General features: G+C 39.9%; 1 protein-coding gene across 1 annotated transcript; it reads left to right on the forward strand.

Moving 5' to 3' along the window:
* Nucleotides 1-243: 243 nt before the first annotated feature.
* On the forward strand, nt 244-18,864 carry LOC139737392 (potassium channel, subfamily K, member 16-like). The gene is made up of 2 exons (XM_071648071.1): nt 244-1,083; nt 17,966-18,864. Exons 1-2 carry the CDS (start codon nt 672-674, stop codon nt 18,862-18,864), a joined length of 1,311 nt encoding a protein of 436 aa, XP_071504172.1. The 5' UTR covers nt 244-671.
* The last annotated feature ends 1,376 nt before the right edge of the window (nt 18,865-20,240 follow it).

Consider the following 20,240-nt stretch of genomic DNA (forward strand, 5'->3'; position numbering starts at 1 on the left):
AAGTGGCCTATACAAGCAGAATGTGTCGCTATTTTCAAGAGCTCAATAACCCGCATGTATAGAAAGCGTGAGGCTGCTTATACTTCTTCTAGGTGAATTTATAAGTATCCCAACCGAACAGACTGTCGCTATTGTCGCCTGTTTATTGAACGCGGTCATACTAACTGTGCTCGTGTGGAAAGATATGGTGAAGCTATCAAGGAAATCATGTCTGGACAAATATAAAATGTGACGCCCGTTGCCTTTGTGCGGTACCACTGGAGATCGTGATCGGTCCATTTTAACATATACCTCAGCATTTAAGGAGAGGGACTTAAGATGGGTGCCAAATTAAAATGCATTAACAACCCAGACGACCTCTTCTAGCGAGCATTATCATGGGGAATTCCTTTGTGTAGTGCCTATATAGAATTGCTCAGCCGTGGACAGGTAGGTTTCATGATAGTTTGCCTATTATACTAGTCTCTTATCGCATGTGATTACTTTCGGCTGCAACGGAAACGACGAATACAACTGTCCGTAAAATAGCTTCACAGATAAGTGAAACAACTCCTCTCTCGTTCTGCTCAACACGTGACTCGGTTGATAAAAGTTGGAGGGGCGCCGGATGAATAATGACTATAGGGAGAGAGTATCGAACTCCGAGAGTGGTCAGAAAACTTAGATAAACTATGTCAGGTGGTACAAGTATGACCATCATAGAGAACGATGTCGATGCCTCGCAGAAGCCGTCGACGACGGGCTCATCCTTGATATGGCAAACCCGCTGGCAGCTGCTTGCTGTGTTCGCCATCTTCTGGATCTACCTGGTGGTCGGGGCTTTCATGTTCTCGGCCATCGAGCGCGGCAATGCCGACAATCTTCACGAGGAATTCATGGTCGCTCTCACAAACTTTGAGGGCAACCACTCCTGCGTCCACCATGGCGATCTCCTCTCCTACTCAAACGCCCTGGTCGATGCCTACTCCGGCGGGCTACGATGGAACGTGAAAGAGGGATTCAACCACTCCTCCAAATACGGATACCAACACTGGGACTTTATCGATTCTCTCTTCTTTTGCGCAACAGTGGTGTCCACAATCGGTGGGTAAAGTTCATAATCATGTATAACCATAAAATTAACCAGAACATATTATTGATCTTTACATTCTGCTACACATCGTGCATGCTCAAAATCTCAAGTTAATGACATTTTGCTGTTTTTACATTACTGAAGTAGTTGATAAACTAATTCTTCGAAAATTTATTGTCGTAAATCCAACTAGACGTGCACTGGTTGTGATGGGGATCAATATCATTATCTTATTCAACTCCATCTTTATGGTTTTTAACTTTGTTACAACTGAATTTAATGGTAGAGATTGGTCCCTTTCACATCGAGTTACCTTTAACTTTGCACTTCTCATTCAAGGTGTAACTATACACATATAAATCAGACCTTGTTAATCAGTTGTTAACTCAACTGATTAACAAGGTCTGATTTACATGTGAGAAAGTATTTTGAATGAGAGTATGCAACAACATTAACGTAACATTATATAAGTAACCCCATGTATTTATTGAAAGAGACACGCAAGAAGACTGCGATCAATGAAATTGAGAAGAGAAGGCATAAAAAGAGCAATGCAACGACTTGTTTATCCAAGGATTCACATTCCCTCGCTAATCCATGCACAAAAGCTTCCAAAAGGCGTTAAATACGAAGAACCATTGAGCAACAGTGCATGTAGACATTCACTTGAAATGGTAAGTGTTCGCTTGCGACCCGGCCATGCATGCCTGTACGTATATAGCAGGTGTAACTGTGTAATCTTGCTCTTCTTTTTTATATAAAACAAACCGCTCTCTGCTTTCCAGATGAATTGAAAAGTACAAGGACAATGTTTCTCACGAATACTTTTATTTCCCTCCAGTTGGCGAGACGCCATAGCAATTCGTGATGTAGGGCAACGAAATGATCAAGAAAGAAGACAGAGAATTCAACACGTTTTCATATTTCCATCATAATGAATTAAGGATAACTTTTAACATACATACACGTCAGCAACAAGTCGAACGAATGTGTTTTTTCATAAAAGTAAAGGTTTTGTGGAATTCTGTTTATGTGTTCTTTATGTTATCATTGCCCTACTGTGATATCACGAATGGCTGGAGTCTTGTATACATAATGACGATTGTACACCAATTCAATTATAAACTTTAAACCTTCACAACTTTTAAATGGATCGCCTCATTTTCCTCAAACTTCAATGGTGTGTGTACATCAATATGTTTGCATTTGTGCACTGAATCTACATTAGTAATTGAGTTGATTTAGGCATTCAAGAGTAACAGGAGCTCGGTGTTCACTAAATGATAAACCATAATTATGAGTTACCTTATACAATCAAGTAAAATGATATCAACAACACACACGGTTTTCATCTCCCTATGATACAATACAATCGGATCATTAATATATAGTGCCCTTACACAGTCAATGACTGGTTTCACAGCACTTCACAACAAAATTCAGTCACAGATTTGCATCAAAAAGGAAAGTCTAAGATTCTTCTCGAAGCCATCAAGGGATGGGGAATTGCGGACGAACCGAGGTAGATCGTTCCACAATCGCGGTGCAGCCGTCACAAAAAAGCACAAAAGCACATAATCGTGATAATATGAGGAGGATAGACGTGTGGTGACGGCTGTATATACGGCACATATGGCTGGTGTGCCCCAGAATCATGTTAAGATGGTACATTGTGCATTCATTTCCGAAGCTGAGTGCTCCTACCCTGTCTTCTGCGGTTGATATTCAATATACCATGCCAGAGTAATCGACTGATCGATCTCAGCGCCTTGCGATTAGAAGAAAAACGAAAGAATAAGAACACCTCGGACCACATTAAAGGGATTGTATAGTTTGGGTTGAGACCTAATTTCAGGTTTCTAACATTTTTTGGTGAGATAATGAGAAATCTCTTATGAAATATGAAACAGCACGTAATTCCATGAGGATTTCAACGTTAATTTATAAAAATTAGTTTTGAAATGGCTGAGATATCCAAAAACAGAGCGATTCTAATGAGTGTGGGACCCACACTTTATTAAGATCGCTTTGTTTTACTTTGTTGTTTTTTTTGAATGTTTCAATCATTCCAAACCCGATTTTCATCAAATAAACTTTGAATTCCTCTTAAAATAGTATGCTCTGTACTATTTCATAAGTGTGTTCTTGGTATCTCGGAAAAAGTTAAAAGTCCAATTCTTATCTCCACCAATACTGTACCACCCCTTTAAAGCCTGTCCATGTGCTAATCATGAATGAGTCATCAGCTTCTGATGTGAAACATGCGCATAAAATGGATGTCGATGTATGCCACGAATAAACGATGCTACTGTATATTGTAAATGATATGACAGAAGAAAAGATTTTTACACTCGTGTAGACCCCAAGACAAGCTTACATCGCAACAGATGGTGGTTGTTGTCGGATTAATGAAAAATTCAAGGCAATTTTCTAGTTCTCGTCCAAAGTTCAGCATTTTTATGATATGATATAGCACAGTCCAAACGCATCAAATACAGAGTCGTTGTCAAAAGTGTGATAATGTATGATTAAGGCTGTACAGCGTGTAATAATTCTCTGTGTAAACGTTATCAAAAATATTCAATATAACGTCCATTTTCTTTCGAATTTCGTCAAATAATTTGAGGTGAATTAATCTTTTTAAGACATCAAAATCACAGACAACCAGCTATACACACACTACAGAAATGTGTATTAACAGCTACATGTATAATAACATACAGTTTAAAACTCTGAGTCCATGCATGGCCCTCGGCTTGTCTTGCAAATTCTGTTGAATTAAAGATATCTGTCTCCGCTGATAATGAGTAGATAAACAAATATATCTTATAGGTAAATAGATAATTGAATAAATAAGTAAATAGCTGAATGAATGACTAAATGAATAAATAAACAAATAAACAAATAAATAAATAAATAAATAAATGCGGATTTTAGTCATCTCTTTAAAACCTGTGCTTCTATTATGTCACAGTCACATGACCAAGATAGCTATTTGAGGCGACCGCAGAACTTAGTCATGAGTTTTCATTTACTTTCTCTTTCATTTTCATTATTTATTTTTAATTAATGTAGAAATATCTCAACCTGTAATTAACTGCCCAGCATATATCTTCCGAGAGCTCAAACTTGTTTGTTTCCTGCAAGCGGTATCTAGCCCGTAGCAAAGTAACGCTTCGTGATGCTAATAAATATTCTTTCTGCCAAACACCACCAGTATTTTATATACGTAACCTTTAGATGATTTGCTACCCTGTAACCGAGAGAATTATTGTATCGTATTGCCAGGGTCTTGTTATGCCACATTATATATGCAAGGTCCTTTCGTTTATTTGACACCAGTGAAGGGGCACGTGTGCGTAACGCTATTTTTGTGAGGTGAAAAGATATAGTCGTGTGATTACATAATGGCAGATGATAAACCTTGTAGCCATGTAATTATGCAATGAGAATTTGCGTTATATAGTAGTATCATGCTTAGATATTTTCCGTGTCTTGAACTTCGTAATTTATTCATAAGCAAGGATCTGAGCCATGTTGCCAATTTGCTGTCGGGCATGACTGTCAGCCATGCAGTTTGTAATAAGCTTCTGTGCACATTTCTGAAAATGACCTTTAATTTTCCTCATTTGGATAGGTATTTCACTCGTTTTTAAAGGGACGTAATGCTTAAGCCCTTTAACGTTCCTCATTTGGATAGGTGTTTCACTCGTTTTTAAAGGGACGTAATGCTTTTAAAAGCTTGCCTGACATAACAGTAAATAGAATTCGCGTTCATACAAAAACGTAACGACCTGATAAAGTATAGTATTGGACTATAATTTTACAAGTTGGAGAAACAGTGATGGGGCCTACATCTATAAATATACGTACATAAAAGCAAGCTCGTCCTTTTTCTGCTGTACGCGAACTATAGCTTAGAACTAGCTTAAAGAAGCCTGATCAGCGAGAAGATAGAGATGGAAAACGAACTACACAGTACATGATACTGCTCTCCATTATAGAGATAATGCTAGGCACCGCCGAGAAGTTACGCTACTTATACTTCTACTACTATAGTACAAGTGCTACCCAGATGCTTAGACAAATGAGAGCATTCACTAATCAGGACTATAGTATAGCGCTCTTTTACGAAGAAAAGACTCCCAATGCCGCAGTTTGCTCTATCGCTGGCAATGTGCTAGGAGGAATCAATGCGTGTGCTTTGAATTGCATCAAAATGCAGTGTAAAAATACACCTCAACAGCAGAAATTATAAAAACACGATGGAACATGCTTCGAGGAGTACTTAACTCGAAATATCAAGTATGTTAGATTGAAAGAGAGAGAGAGAGAGAGAGAGAGAGAGAGAGAGAGAGAAGCAAACTGCATTGAATTATGCGCAAAATATATGCGTATCATGGACCAATGTCAGATTTTAAGAGGACCTAATTTTCCTTTCATTATGATTTGCGCGTTACGAGGAGTACTCTCTAAAAAAAGAAAAAATCGAGTGAAAATATTCACTTTTAAAGGAGTGAATACAAAAAAGAGTGAATTTAGAGTGAAATTGGAGTAAATTTTGAGTGAATATGTTAATTTTCACTCGTTTTAGAGTGACCTCAGGGATCACTCCAAAATCTTCGAGTGATCCTTGAGGTCACTCCAAAGTGAGTGAAAATGAACATTTTTACTCAAAATTCACTCCAATTTCACTCTAAATTCACTCTTTTTTGTATTCACTCCTTTAAGAGTAAATTCTGTGTGGCGCTCCGACAAAATGAGTCATAAGTCGCACGGGGAGTTTTCCCGTAATGAGCCGAAAATGAAGGTGAAGCACTGCTCGGGTCAAAATTTTTTTATGATGGACTTTGATTCCTTAATGTTTTATCTGTTTGTACAGAAAATTTCAGTGTGTAAAAATGAGTACAAGTATCCCAAATCACAGTTTTTCTGAGACAATTTTTTTTTCGGTTTTTTTTTGAACGCTCGCCTTTGCGTTGCGTTTCGCACCTATTGTTCTTGCCCGATCGAGACTCCGCCTCCGTTGCTAGGATGTATGCTAATGAGACATTGCTCTTGACCCCATTGAAGACAAAACAAAGCATGGTGCGCGCGTCGGCGTCGGCGGTCAAGCGGCGAGGGTTTTAGAATTACGCAATAATAGTGAGCTGACCGAGGCTATCGATCGCATGACCAGCGAGTTTCGTTTGATACATGCACTGCATTTCATGAAGTGGTGATTGATGTGACACACAAATCGCGCTGAAAAAAATTAATTCCAACGAACGATCACGCAAAATGAATGATACTTTATCTATGAGCTAATACAATGATCACATATCGAACTTGAAACCTCTTTATGCGTGTGTGTACTTTTACAACGGTTATTAATTGGCCTCATTAATGAATTCATTCAAGTAATCATAACTTTCGTTCCCTCTAGCTGGTATGTGACTTGCTGTTTAAAGTTCATCTCTGGAGATAAAGTAGGGTCCTAAGTTGTCAATTATTCTCGTTTTTATACAGTCGACAATTCGTGTGATAATTCACCAAAATTAATGTATGTAATGCGTACTATTATTTCCCTGGTTAATAAAACTTATTACCCTATTTCTTATGATGGTTTGGGCCGTGACGGCATGGAGAGAAATCGGAAGACAAACATTATTAATGCCCAAATAACTTGTGTTCCCTTTGGAGGATATTCTGACTCTTGTCATCTGTGTATTTTTTAGAAGTAGGACCTATTTGAGAAAGTGACAGAAAGCTGTGTCGCTACTCAAAAGTGTGCTTCTTCATTTTGTTTTGTTTTTTAATCAGAATGTTTGTAATGATAGCTGTTTGTCGTGTATTGCGTGTAGCTGACATGTGAGAGGTCAAGTCCGCAAAGAATTTGGCTAACAGCTTTGCGAAGTAGCAGCGCTAATTGCCCATTGAATTGCGTATTCTGAGGAATTTCGAATGAAAGAACTCGGACGACACTGTTCACGCCTTGTATCCGAGTATAAAACCCCGCATCAACGAAGCCTTAAACAATGAAAGGTAAACTTCCTGCTATCAAGGGGTGGATAATCACGCAACCAGTATTCTTTCTTCGCCATTGATAGCAGAATCAGTGATGTAATGGAGCAACAGTGTTAGAGGATCGGCATTATGTCTGCTAATTTGTAAAAGAATTTTCCAGTCCCCTTTTGTGTTCAGAACCACAGTCAGGGACGCTAACTTACCCCATCTCCTACAAACTATCGTTACAATCTTAAAACGTGAATTTTATGAAAGGTTAAAAGTGATCGCGGAATCAGTTCTTCTGCGTGACACAAGGCTTTTATAATAGCATACCAAGCTTAAATCGTTTGCCTGTATAGAAAGGGCGGGGATACACACTTATCGCAATCATCCGGATTTGAGAGTGATACACTCTACTACTTTTCTTCATCTTTCCCCCGACAAAGACCATGGTAATTCAAAACAAACAAACAAACAAACAAACAAACAAACAAGCAAACAAACAAACAAACAAACAAACAAACAAGCAGTTGCATTATATCAGAACGTACAGAATTTTTGTGTAGATATGTATAGGTCATCTCTTGATTTATAGTAGGCATTTGTTGCCGTTTTTACAGTGTTTCCTAATAAATGCCTATAGCGAAAACCCAATACAACTTTTATCAAGGAGGGAAGGGAAAATTTAAATAACATAGTTTACAGAAATCAGACATGTAAATAAGGCAATCACATACATCCGCATGGGCGATTGTAATCTCTTACTTTGATTATCAAACATGATCGCCTGCATTTACGTGTTTTTTTTTCTAATTTCTTGAAATTTGCCTCATTTTCTCTCTTTTTTTTTTAACAATTGCTCGAAACATTTGATTTGAATCGTAACACAGTCTGCTATCCCACAACATGATATTCCATTTGATTCGTCACTTATTGTTTGTTGGGTGACGCCAAATGTTTGAATCTCGAGCGATGATACACGGCATTTTGTTTGTTGGTTTTCGTCTCATCGCTCAAAAGAATTTTGACTACGATTACAGAGGTATCATCTACAAGACATATCTGATGGTTTACAGAAGTGATCATCAATTCAGTAAGGATTAGTCAAGTCGTGAATTTACTTTACCCATCATGTCTAATCGAACTACGACATTGTTTGGGTAACCGCGCCTTTTTATTCTCATAGTTCAAACTAATTCTTAACTTAATCAAAACAAATAATTCTTTTATATAATTTCTCAAAATACTCAAAAGATGGCCTAAAGTCAAAACTTCGAAAGACTGCATACAGCAATCTTTACTGGCCTAAACAAGTTTTCTAGAGCTATCAGTTCCCCCTATGACGATGACTTCGATTGCGTTTTGAATTTACTTTACCCATCATGTCTAATCTACTTTCAAAACAGCTATTACCTTTATAGTTCGATTAATGAACCAGTCTTTGAATTCATAAGCAACATTCGTAATCGTAACCATACAGTAACATAATACTGTCAATAAGAGTTGGAAAATGTAAATGCTATAATAGTAGCGCAAAATAAATGAGTAACGATTATCTTCATACATTCTAATTCCTAAGTGATGTCGCTACGAAAATGACACATGGTTTGACGACTGCTTCAACCAAATAAAGGTAAAAAGGAATGGGGTATACTGCTAATGATAGTACCACGCCGTACAATGCATTTCACTGTATTTGGTAACGTTTGGTTACGTTTCTGTGCGCTTTACGTACGGAAAATAAAAAGCAGATTGATGCTATTAACATGCTAACACACAACGCATTCAAAATGTTTTTTGAAATACACCGTGTACAATCTAATGTTTCAGTATGCGGTATGAAACTTTGAATTTGCGAGTTATAAGCAGGGTTATTACATAATCAAGCAAAAATTAAAGTATTTAGGGATTCGGATTTGCGCAGAAGACTAACAGTGCTATAATTGTATGGCGATCGTTCGCAACAGAGATAATCCTCTTCAATAGATATACAATGTAATTTTGTTTTCATGAATTGAAAGAGAAACGAAAAGAAGTCAACTTTTTAACTTCATTTAGCTTTCTCACCAATTGAACTTGATTTGATCTGCCATGCAGGGTATTGCTGTGTGTTCTATTAATGCTATTAATTTTTTTAATCGGCGTGCTTGTTTTTTATGCAGAATATCACAGGTAAGTTTAATTCAGTGAAGTACATAATGTTTGTACATATGGCGTGTTCGTTGTTTTGTATTGTCATTTTTATAATATACCATGTGTCCATTATCTTATTCTGACCACGAAAATATGGCGACTGTTTAAATGCGGAGCATGTACTGGAAAACTAATGTCTCCTGCCAGTATAGACAAACTAATTTTTAGTCTGTCCCCGCTTAAAATGGAAATGAAATAAAAAAAAAAACCGAAGTTCGACTTTCAGTAGATTTCAACCGTTTTGTATAGTGCCTGATTCGTGTAATGGACACAATTCTTTAGCACATAAGCAATCACACAACTTTCGGGGATAGATGTATGTCTTAATGATTGTATCTCATGGAAGAAAACTCGTCTCCTCGCCTGAATTTTAGCTTCTTCCTGTTCAAGCTTGCGTGAAAGAAATAGTTGAACATCAATCGCAATCATAAAGAGAGGCACATCCTTAAAAATAAGCACAGGAGTACTGAGACACACTACAAAATAAAAACGGGCCTTTTATCACTATTGACAACGCATGACATTGAAATGCTTTCTTTTTTTCATGGGGGAGGGGGGGGGTAATACAATTGATTATTCTGAAGGTTCGTTAATCACACAATGAAATATGGTTCGCTATTAGCCTAGGTTCGTTAACAAGAAAATTAAATACGGTTCCTTTACCCGAAAGTAATCAAGCAATCATTTTTTCTAATAAGGTTTGTGAATACAAAACGAAGTGAGGAAGGCCTAACTATTAATTCCAAATATTTGTCAGTATTATTATCTATAATATACTCCACTTCTCAAATGCAGAAAGATTGTAACTGCAAATGTGATGTAAAAAAAAATTCAGCTTAAGCTACAAGTTAATGGTATTTTATATGCTATATGGTATTACAAAAGTGACTGAGAATAAGAAGTTTATTTATGATACAATCATTGTAAACCCAACGTGAAGCTGTCAAGCCTACATCAACCTTTGCTTCTGATACGTATTTATTATGTGCAGCATTGGCAAGCGTGATAAGCGATAATTACTGTGCACGCAACGCCTATAAAGGAAATGTGCCTAATATGGCGGGAATTCAGAATGTTACAACTGTATACAGCTGCAGCAGAACAGACGCGAAAGCAGTCTTTGATGCTCTGCAACATTACGACCATTTGCGTAATTTGAGGGTTTTTAGTACAGGCAAAGAACACGATCTCAAAAGACGACTATCGTTTATTAACTTCATTGACTTTTTCTACCGATGCTGTCTTTTGAACCCCCGCCTACAATAAGTTCTCAGGTTCTATTTAGGTATTGGTACTTGCTATTAAAACGCATCCTCTTTAGTTTCCATTGACAACAACATGGGAGGAGAATGGAAGCGATCAACGCCCTCGCTAAAAGACGTTTCTCGTAAGACGCATTGCGTGCCTTTTTTTTTTCTTTCTACTGTTTCCTATTGTTTGTGAGTTAAAAACTTGCGGCAAACCACAACGCAACCGACACACAACGCGTACGGACTCATTCATGCGGCGGCAGCAGCACGGACACAAACGCCCGAAGTTTACATTCGGGCTGCCGTATTGGTCAGAATCGTTAATGATAGACCTGTCCTGCGATTGGTTAATTATCTTACACACCCAAGCTATCGCCTTATACGGTAGTGCGTGCGATGGAGTGTAAACGCCGTCGCTAAGCAGGACTGTTGTATTGTTTCGTCCCGTGAAAGAAACAGGTTGTGAGCTTGAACATAGCCTGAGCTTTGAGAGCGATTTTCTCCGTTATTTAGAAAACGGACTGACATCATAAACGTAGTTAATATTTGTTTTTATGATCTATAGGGATGTCGAAATGAGTTGTATTACAATGATATCAGTGTAAAGCTTAGAGTCTGTAGAATTCACACATGGGCATAACTACGATTTAATTTTTTTGCGACTTTTGACTCATTCCGACGGAGCGCATGTACTTTCTCTCGATTTTTTTTTAGAGACTACAGAAATACATGTTGATAACTTTAATTCTTTCCTACGCATTTATGAAATCCAGTATTTCATAAAGTCCAGTATTTCATTCAACACAATGCGTTGAAATACAGCTTGTCATTAAAAGAAATGTGAAACTTTTTTCTTTGTTTCCAATTTTCGTCTTGAAGCTATAGAGCGGTACCGAGCATGACTTCAGAGCAAAGAGGAATGCTAGACATTCTATTGTAATGTTTTTGAAGCCAAACATGTGTTTGCATGGATGAGTTGCCACTCAATCTAGGCCTATAATATCTCCCTGGTCTGATTGTGTGGAAGTGTATGACGCGTGTATTGAACATGTGACGCACGGTACTTGCTTTGCCTTGGGAAGAACTATACGTACTGACGTGGAAGAATTATGGGTATATAAGGCCTATCACCGGTAGTCGGTCTAACACAAATGAGACGGTGATCTATCACTAGGGTCTTTTGTCTACTCTCACTTCGTCTATAATAGCCATTTAGTCATAACCCACATCGTCTAATCCTGTTTCGTCTACAACCAGTTCGTCTAATGACCATTTAGTCCAATTGCCACTTAGCCTCATTACCAGTTGGTCTACGTCCAGATTGGCTATGCCCACTTCGTCGAGTACCCACAGTTTATTAGACGAAATGGGAAAAAGTCCAAATAGACAAAACTGCAATTAGACCATCTGGTCATTAGACGAAACGACATAGCCAAACTGGACATTAGACCAAACGGGCATTAGACGAAATTGACAGTAGACCAAGTGAGTTCAGCCATATGCGGTGTTAGACGAAGTGGGAAGTAGACCATCTGAAAGTAGACCACGTGACAGTAAACCCTTGAGACAAGGAGCTTCAGTTTATCACTGGTCCTGTTATCCTACCTACACCTCATACTGTGTCTCGTGCGCTCTGGGCAGGTAGCCGGTCCCGCGACATTTGCTCCTGCGACATGTGATTGCTCCCATGAAATATCTGCACGCTTAAAGCCAAATATAAATTCTACCCATTAACATAACCATAACCCTAATCCTAATACTTATTGCATCAAACTAAACCTATAAAACCCTATCACAACCCTAACCTCTCGATAACCCTAAGTTCTTGGAGAAAATATGACCGGATCAATTGTCGCGAATGTCGTGTCACCCGCGTTTCATCAACGAGTTCGTCGGAGTTTTCACCGACAAATTTGCTATCAGCCAATCAGACCAAGGATTTCATTAGCTTTTGACAGTTGTCAGTATAAATCCTTGCGTCTGATTGGCTGATAGCAAATTCGTCGGTGAAAACTCCGACGAACTCGTTGATGAAACGCCCCCCTGAAAGCCACGTACATGCTGTAATTAGTGCTGTGCTCTCAGGGCTCGGTCACACTGCCCAAAAGTCGCGTAAACGCATGAATCACGCAAGAAATTTGGTTGTGCGTGCTTGTCCGTCGAGAATTTTCGCTGATTTACGCGATGAAAATCACCGATGAATTGCCCACGACCTACGGAAAGATCACGCAAAAATCACTAACAAACCACGCACTTTCAGTGCATAGGCACGCAAAGGCCCCAAATAGGGCGAATACGTGGTTGTGCGCGACGACTGAGGTCCACGGTAAACCACGCATAATCTGCGCATTATCACTAATGAACTGCATATGAATCGCGCATTATTTGCGCATGAACGCGATAGCGGCAACATTTTCGCGAACGATCACTGATATTTCACGCATATTTCATGCATTGTCCGCGTAAGATCGACGCAAACTAGGCAAAAATTACGTAAAACAGCGCAACACTGCGTAAACTTTTTACGCGAAGCCGAGTTTTGAGCCACTGGCCAAGACCCGAAAGTCGCGTAGACGCATGAACCACGTTAAAAAATTTGAGCCTTAATACGCGATGCATGCGCGGTTTGCGCATTTTTCATGAGTTTGTCTGACGTGGAACCTTCGTAGTTGTCCGCCGATGTGCGCCAGATCGGCGCTTTACGCGATTCTAAGTTTTGAGCAGCTCAAACCCTAACAAAAAAGTCCTGTGGTACTGACTGTGGTACTTGTCGGTACCACACAATGTACCACACACTTGTAATGTTACCACAGGAACTGTGTGGTACTGTACCACAGGCTTGTAGGGTACTCCCTGTAGTACTTGTCAGTACCACACAATGTATCACATAAATAAATGTTACCACAGGAACTGTGTGGTACTGTTTTACAGGCTCATGTGGTACTCCCTGTGGTACTGGTTGGTACCACACAATGTACCACACAAGTATATGTTAACACAGGAATTGTGTGGTACTGTGTCACAGGCTCGTGTGGTACTCTGGGATGTACCACAAGGCAGTACCACAGGACAGTACCACAAGACAGTATACACATAAAATATATATTGTCCTGTGGTATTTTGGGACGTATACCACACGACAGTACCACAGGACAGTACCACATGAATTGTCCTGTGGTATTTTGGGACGTAACAGAGGAGAGTACAACAGGAAAGTACCACAGGATAGTATCACAGGACAGTACCACACGACTTGTTCCGTGGTATTTTATGACGTACCACAGGACAGTACCATAGGGCAGTTCCACAGGACAGTACCACAGGAAAGTACCACAGGATAGTACCACAGGACAGTACCACAGGAATTATCCTGTGGTATTTTGGGACGTACCACAGGACAGTACCACAGGATAGTACCACAGGACAGTACCACACGACTTGTCCTGTGGTATTTTGGGACGTACCACAGGGCAGTACCACAGGACAGTACCACAGGAAAGTACCACAGGATAGTACCACAGGACAGTACCACACGACTTGTCCTGTGGTATTTTGGGACGTACCACAGGACAGTATACCACAGGGCAGCACCACAGGAATTGTCCTGTGGTATTTTGGGACGTACCACAGGACAGTACCACAGGATAGTACCACAGGATAGTACCACAGGACAGTACCACACGACTTGTCCTGTGGTATTTTGGGACGTACCACAGGACAGTACCACAGGGCAGTACCACAGGATAGTACCACAGGACAGTACCACAGGACAGTACCACACGACTTGTCCTGTGGTATTTTGGGACGTACCACAGGACAGTACCACAGGGCAGTACCACAGGACAGTACCACAGGACAGTACCACACGACTTGTCCTGTGGTATTTTGGGACGTACCACAGGACAGTACCACACGAATTGTCCTGTGGAATTTTGGGACGTACCACATTACAGTACGACAGGAATTCCTGTGGTAATTTTCGATGTATACCACAGGAGAGTACCACAGGAACTGTCCAAAATCCCACAGGAAAATCATAATGGTGCTATTCCACACAGAAGTACCACACAGCAAATTAAATTCGTAAGTACCACAGAAAAATGATACAGGATATTCATTTTTTTTTCTTAACATTTTATACCAGAGGACTATACTCGGCTTCACGTAAAAGTTTAAATTTACGCAGTATTGCGCTGTTTTACGTTATTTTTGCGCAGTTTGTGTAGTTCTTCAGCGAACAATGCGCGAAATATGCTTGGAATATCAGTGATCGTTCGCGAAAATGTTGCCGCTTTCGCGTTCACCGACGACTTTCCACTGACGATTAGCAGACATGTACGTATGTGACGTATGTTTCGCGCTTATCAACACCTACGTATCACTGAAAATCACTGAAAAAAAAATAAATAAGCGCATGTAATACTTATGAAATACTGATGAATCACTGATGTATCACTAACAACTCACGTATGATTGGCACTATATAAAAACGGCCATTTTATCATATCCCGTCAGGCCAATTCCCGCTGTCGAGGGGTGCACATCAAACCCGTGTTTTGCGTGATCTTTCCGTATAGTTCTTGCGCAATTCATCGGTGATTTTCATCGCGTAAATCAGCGAAAATGGTCAAATTCTGGACGGACAAGCACGCAAAATCAAATTTCTGACGTGATTCATGCGTTTACGCGACTCTTGGGAAGTGTGACCGAGCCTCATGGAATCGCTAATTAAAGCGCCGATCCGGCGCACATCGGCGGACAACTACGAAGGTTCCACGTCAGACAAACTCGTGAAATGTGCAAATCGCGCATTTATTGCGTAAGGCTCGAATTTCTTACGTGATTCATGCGTTTACGCAACTTTTGGGCAGTATGACCCACAGAACTCTTTCTGTGGTATGACCGGGTCCTTAGCTGAGTATACAGTTGTAAAGTTGTAGACTGCAAGGGTTTGGTTGAGGTAGTTTTGAGCTAGATGTGACCATCCCAAAATAGATCCTATCATAACAGTGGCATTGATAGTCCGTTGTCTAACACAAAGTTCACTAGAATTTTACAATTATTTCACAATATATTTACAAAGTGTACGGATTCTTATTTTTCGCATAATATTTCCAAATATTTCATAATTCGTCTCAAATCTATCTATCATCATCATCATTTTCATCATTATATCGCAACTGTGCGAGTAAAACATGCTCTATACACGCGGCGCATGAGTTTTTATTCGTAATTTGAATACTACCTGTAATTCTATGCCTTCCTTGTTGCCTGTGTGACGGGCAGACTATTGAATAGCAGGATTAAGGAGAGTGAGAGAGAGGACGGTTAATGAACTTCAGTGACGTAATGAAAGTTTTTTATGACGTATGTTGCTACACTTACCAGGGTTTGACATTAGGGCCACTAAAATCTTTGAATGTGAAATTTTGGTGGCCCAGAAAAGAAATGTAGAGACCCGAAATAAAGGAAAAATGCAAAATTCATTTTGAATCTTACCTACCCGATCGGACCACCGAAAGATTGCCATTTTTAGATTTGGTGGCCCGATATCAAGCTACGGACTGAATGACAGGGAAATCGAGGTCAATGATGCTCAAATGCCGTCATTAGAAGCGATAAGGGAAGTGGAACATATTACCGACAATCACCCACTTTGTCATTTTTATGAGATTGACAGTAATCACCCCATGCATAAATTGTCAGTGATTGTAGTCGGTGCTGTATTCACCCACTGACCGTACGGGTATAGCGCACATTGATCCCTTTGAGTCGTAAATAAATGGTTTATCATTCATTGGAGAAACTATTAATACTGCACGTATCAACAATCGTAATTATCTTGTTTATCATCTCCCCTCCTGATTGTAAGTGTTTTTTCTTAATGTTTAGCAAAAAAAGATGATAATATTAGATAGTGAGATATCTTCTCTCCACCCCCCCCCCCCCATCTGCTTAACCCATCTGCAGATGTGATAAATGTCACATCACGACACCATTGCAACGTGTATTTTTGTTGTTGTTGTTGTTGTTGTTGTTGTTGTTGTCGTTGCTATTTTCTTATAACACATAGTGGGATTTAATGATTAACCGTTCTTGGGATAGTCGGAAATGATGATGCCAATCATGAATGTTGTCTCCTTCCCAAAGTGAGCCAGAGGGTAGGCAAATTCTTGCTTTGTTAACTTTTTCGGCCAACTCTCCGTTTTAGTGAGCGTGATACTCGTTGCAACAACAGCTGCTGCGCATAAGCAGAGAACTATAATAATTAATACGAAATCCATGAAACTGCCTTGACGATACATTGAGTAAAAACAATTCAAGGTTGGCGCAGTCGAATACGTTTTCTCAAAATGAATGATATGTTTGTATTCAGAAACAGAAAATAATAGATGGGGCATGGTTTTTCCGATGAAGATTTATCGGCTTGTTACGGAGATTGTCCATAATGAGTGATTATTAAACAGAAAAGCAGTCACCATGTAACATGATTCTAATTATAAAGAGTAGATAGATGGAGGGCAAAACACAGAATATGATGCACTACGCCAAATTAAATGTTGGCTATTTCTCCATCAGCGGATAATAATGAAATTGAAAAAAGTGACTCGCATTGTGCTGTACCAAGGACGATATCTGCAACCCAGGAGCATGTATACTCCCTCCCATTCATTGTTCTCGGAATCAGTCGATCTTTCGTTTTGTGTTTTTGTTTTTGTTTTTGTTTTTCGTTCAGCCCATGAAGACAATTATGAAAAAAAAAACGCTGAGTATTGAATTGAGCAACTTAGAAATATTATGTTCTTCTTTATCCATCCTGGGTAGCCTCCTCGGTGTTCCACCTGTACCATCATGCAGAGGACCTACCTTTATTACTACCCTATGTAGCTTTACGAGGTACCCATTAATACACCTGGCTCCTGTTTCATAAAGATTGAGCGTAAGCTGCAATCAATCGCAAATTCCCTTTCATAAACAACTTTACGATTGATCGTAAGTACCGCTCAATCTACTGAAAGTTACGCTCGATTCTTTTTTTCAAATCAAGCGTAAGTCCATGGATTTATGAATCGGGACGTATACGCTCAATATTGAACTTACGCTCGATTCACCGAGTTACGCTCAATAAATCGAGCGTTAGATCAATCGCTACTCTTCATGAAACAGGCCCCTCGATTGAGAGGGACATGGTGAATAAGAACATCTTGGCCAAGGACGTTGATTTATATAGACACGACGGGATTCGAATTCCGGACCTCCGAGGTTTTTCCGCTAAGCCGCAGTGCCCCATCCCCACCCAATGTTGCGATTTTAAATGTATCGCTCAACAAATAAGTTGCGAATACCATGTCCTTTACTGTTACTGCACATCATTATGTCATCATTGTTACTTTCATCAAAGAACCAGATGAATGGATCAACAAGTATTAACACATTATTCACTTTATATTCTCTTCCCCAGGCTACGGTCGTCTCGCCCCAAGCACACAGCTCGGCCAGTCCGTGTGCATAATCTACGCACTGATTGGTATACCCCTAAGTGGACTACTGGTGGCGACTATTGGTCAGCAACTAAAGAACCGTCGCGAGTATGTCTGGAAGAGCCTTCTTGCAAGGGTCACGTGTCTAACATCGGCGAGGTCGTCTGCTGGACGTCGTATCGCGTCGATTACGGCCCTCTTCATCGCTCTCACCTTGTTCTACGTGGTACTTATCATCATCCCGGCTTGCATGTTCTACTTCATCGAAGGCTGGGATTGGCTAACGAGTCAGTATTACGCTTTCATCTCCTTCACCACCATCGGGTTCGGCGATTACGTGGCTGGAGACGGCCCGAACCTTTCCACTCCGGCCCGCATCGCCTACAAACTGCTGTTAATCTGCTACCTGGTGATTGGCATGGGTTTCGTTACCATGGCAATACATCACATGCAAGACAGCAATGCTCGAAGTGTCAGGCGTTTGACCAAACAGAGGATCATTCGGAGAACTCTGAAGAAGCGTCTGTCGGCAAAAGGGGACACCCCCGATGGCATCTCATCGGAGAAAGTACCGATGGACGACGAGGAGGAGATCGTGGTCATAACGGTAGACGGCAGCGGCCAGGGGGAGGGGCTCGAAATGGCCAATCTGGGAGGAGTCGGAGTGAAATACGAAACGGTGTCACTGGTCGATGGGATGATGCAAACGGCGTTCTTCTCCCAGTGCGACGCTTCCACCCAGACTGATTTCACAACACCATCTATTAACGACAGTCACCATGGAAACGGGATGCACATAGCGGGAGGCCAACTGAACACTAAAAATCGTGACGGAAAATGGCAGATAACAGAAAATGTACTTTATAATAATCGAACCTAAGAGTGGAATTTCGACGGTTAAAATGTCCGTCTCACCAATCGCTGCTACATCGCTACCAATATTCCGGCAAGAGTGCTCAAGATAAAAATATTGATAAATTGATACATAACTCGTTTGCCCGTATGCATCTCTGAAAATATCGACAGCCTGACCTGATTATGCTTGTATCGCATTGTTTTATTTTTTTTCTATTTCTTAGTGTGGTGGATATACTCATACTTGGGTTTATAATAAGAGACAGATCTCAATCTCTTCTCCCCGTCTACTAGAGATGGATTAGAGCTATCCTCGATCTAACGGCCAACTGTGCCTTCTTAAACAACGTAATACTAAATATGTTCAAGATACTCGGTGGAAATACATAGTACTCATATTTGTGATTTAACCAAAGGGTAGAACACATAATGATGTTTTATTTTCTATTATATTCTTGAATACTTAAGCGTGTTATATACAAATTTAGTTTGTTGTCGTTTTCCCCAATCTCGTTGTGTCCGTGGATGATGAGGCGCGAAAATAGAACTGGTATAGGCCTATGGATTTAAATCCACACTAATTCTTAGGATAATCAAGCAACTGAATTGCAATGGCATCATTCTTTAGTATTCGACAAAACACACACATTCTTAAATCCACTGACCACTATGCTTGTCACTGAGAAGTTTTAAATTTGGCAATGTGTTTCTAATATTCGAATATTCAACTCCCGAATAATTATGACTTCTCTACATTCAACAGAGTACTACAATTCATTCACTTGCACGTTTACGTGCACGTGTGTGTGCGTGTGATTTTGTGTGAGGGATACCAGTGTATGCAAGGAAGTTGAGATCCAGGTAGATTAATCCGACCGCTTACTCAGTATCCAAAGACGGTTTTGGCGGTCTCACTGCGATTTTGGGCTTTAATTCCGTACTTAATATCGCTGCACCTGATGAAAGGAGTGATCTTACTGGTGCATGACTGCGATAAGGATAATGATATAATCATATGTGTGCAAAGGTTTGGTAAACTTGTTTCCTATATAACGCAAACTCTCGTCTTTAATGTGACACAATGTGCTGTACTGGGAAGAATTCTCATTGCGCCTCTTGGATTTTGACTTGCTTTGAAATTGGAAGCATAAGTTCATTGATTCCATATGGTATTTGTCTTGATTGTCCAGTTTAGGTTTCATTTTAAATATCTAGTGTTCAAATTGTGTGAATTGCGTGTAGACTTATTTTACACAAAAATAAGTGGGGTTACTCTGAGCCAGTGTTAAGATTTTGTGCAATAATTTGTCACAACTGTCTTTCCACGTGTAAGGCCTCTCTTTTTTCCCCAATGTAATTAATGCTGGTGGAGGTCGTTCATTTTGTCAACACTACTAGTAT

This window comes from Diadema antillarum, unplaced genomic scaffold (genome assembly GCF_040938485.1).
Source record: "Diadema antillarum isolate AM-2024a unplaced genomic scaffold, OU_Dant_1.0 scf00000029, whole genome shotgun sequence".
In the NCBI taxonomy this organism is placed as follows: Eukaryota; Metazoa; Echinodermata; class Echinoidea; order Diadematoida; family Diadematidae; genus Diadema; species Diadema antillarum.

Bases quoted from the DNA above. Each gene is read 5' to 3' on its own strand.
- LOC139737392 (XM_071648071.1), top strand. From the start codon at position 672: ATGTCAGGTGGTACAAGTATGACCATCATAGAGAACGATGTCGATGCC. The intron at 1,084-17,965 runs GTGGGTAAAGTT...TCTCTTCCCCAG, and splicing joins AACAGTGGTGTCCACAATCG to GCTACGGTCGTCTCGCCCCA.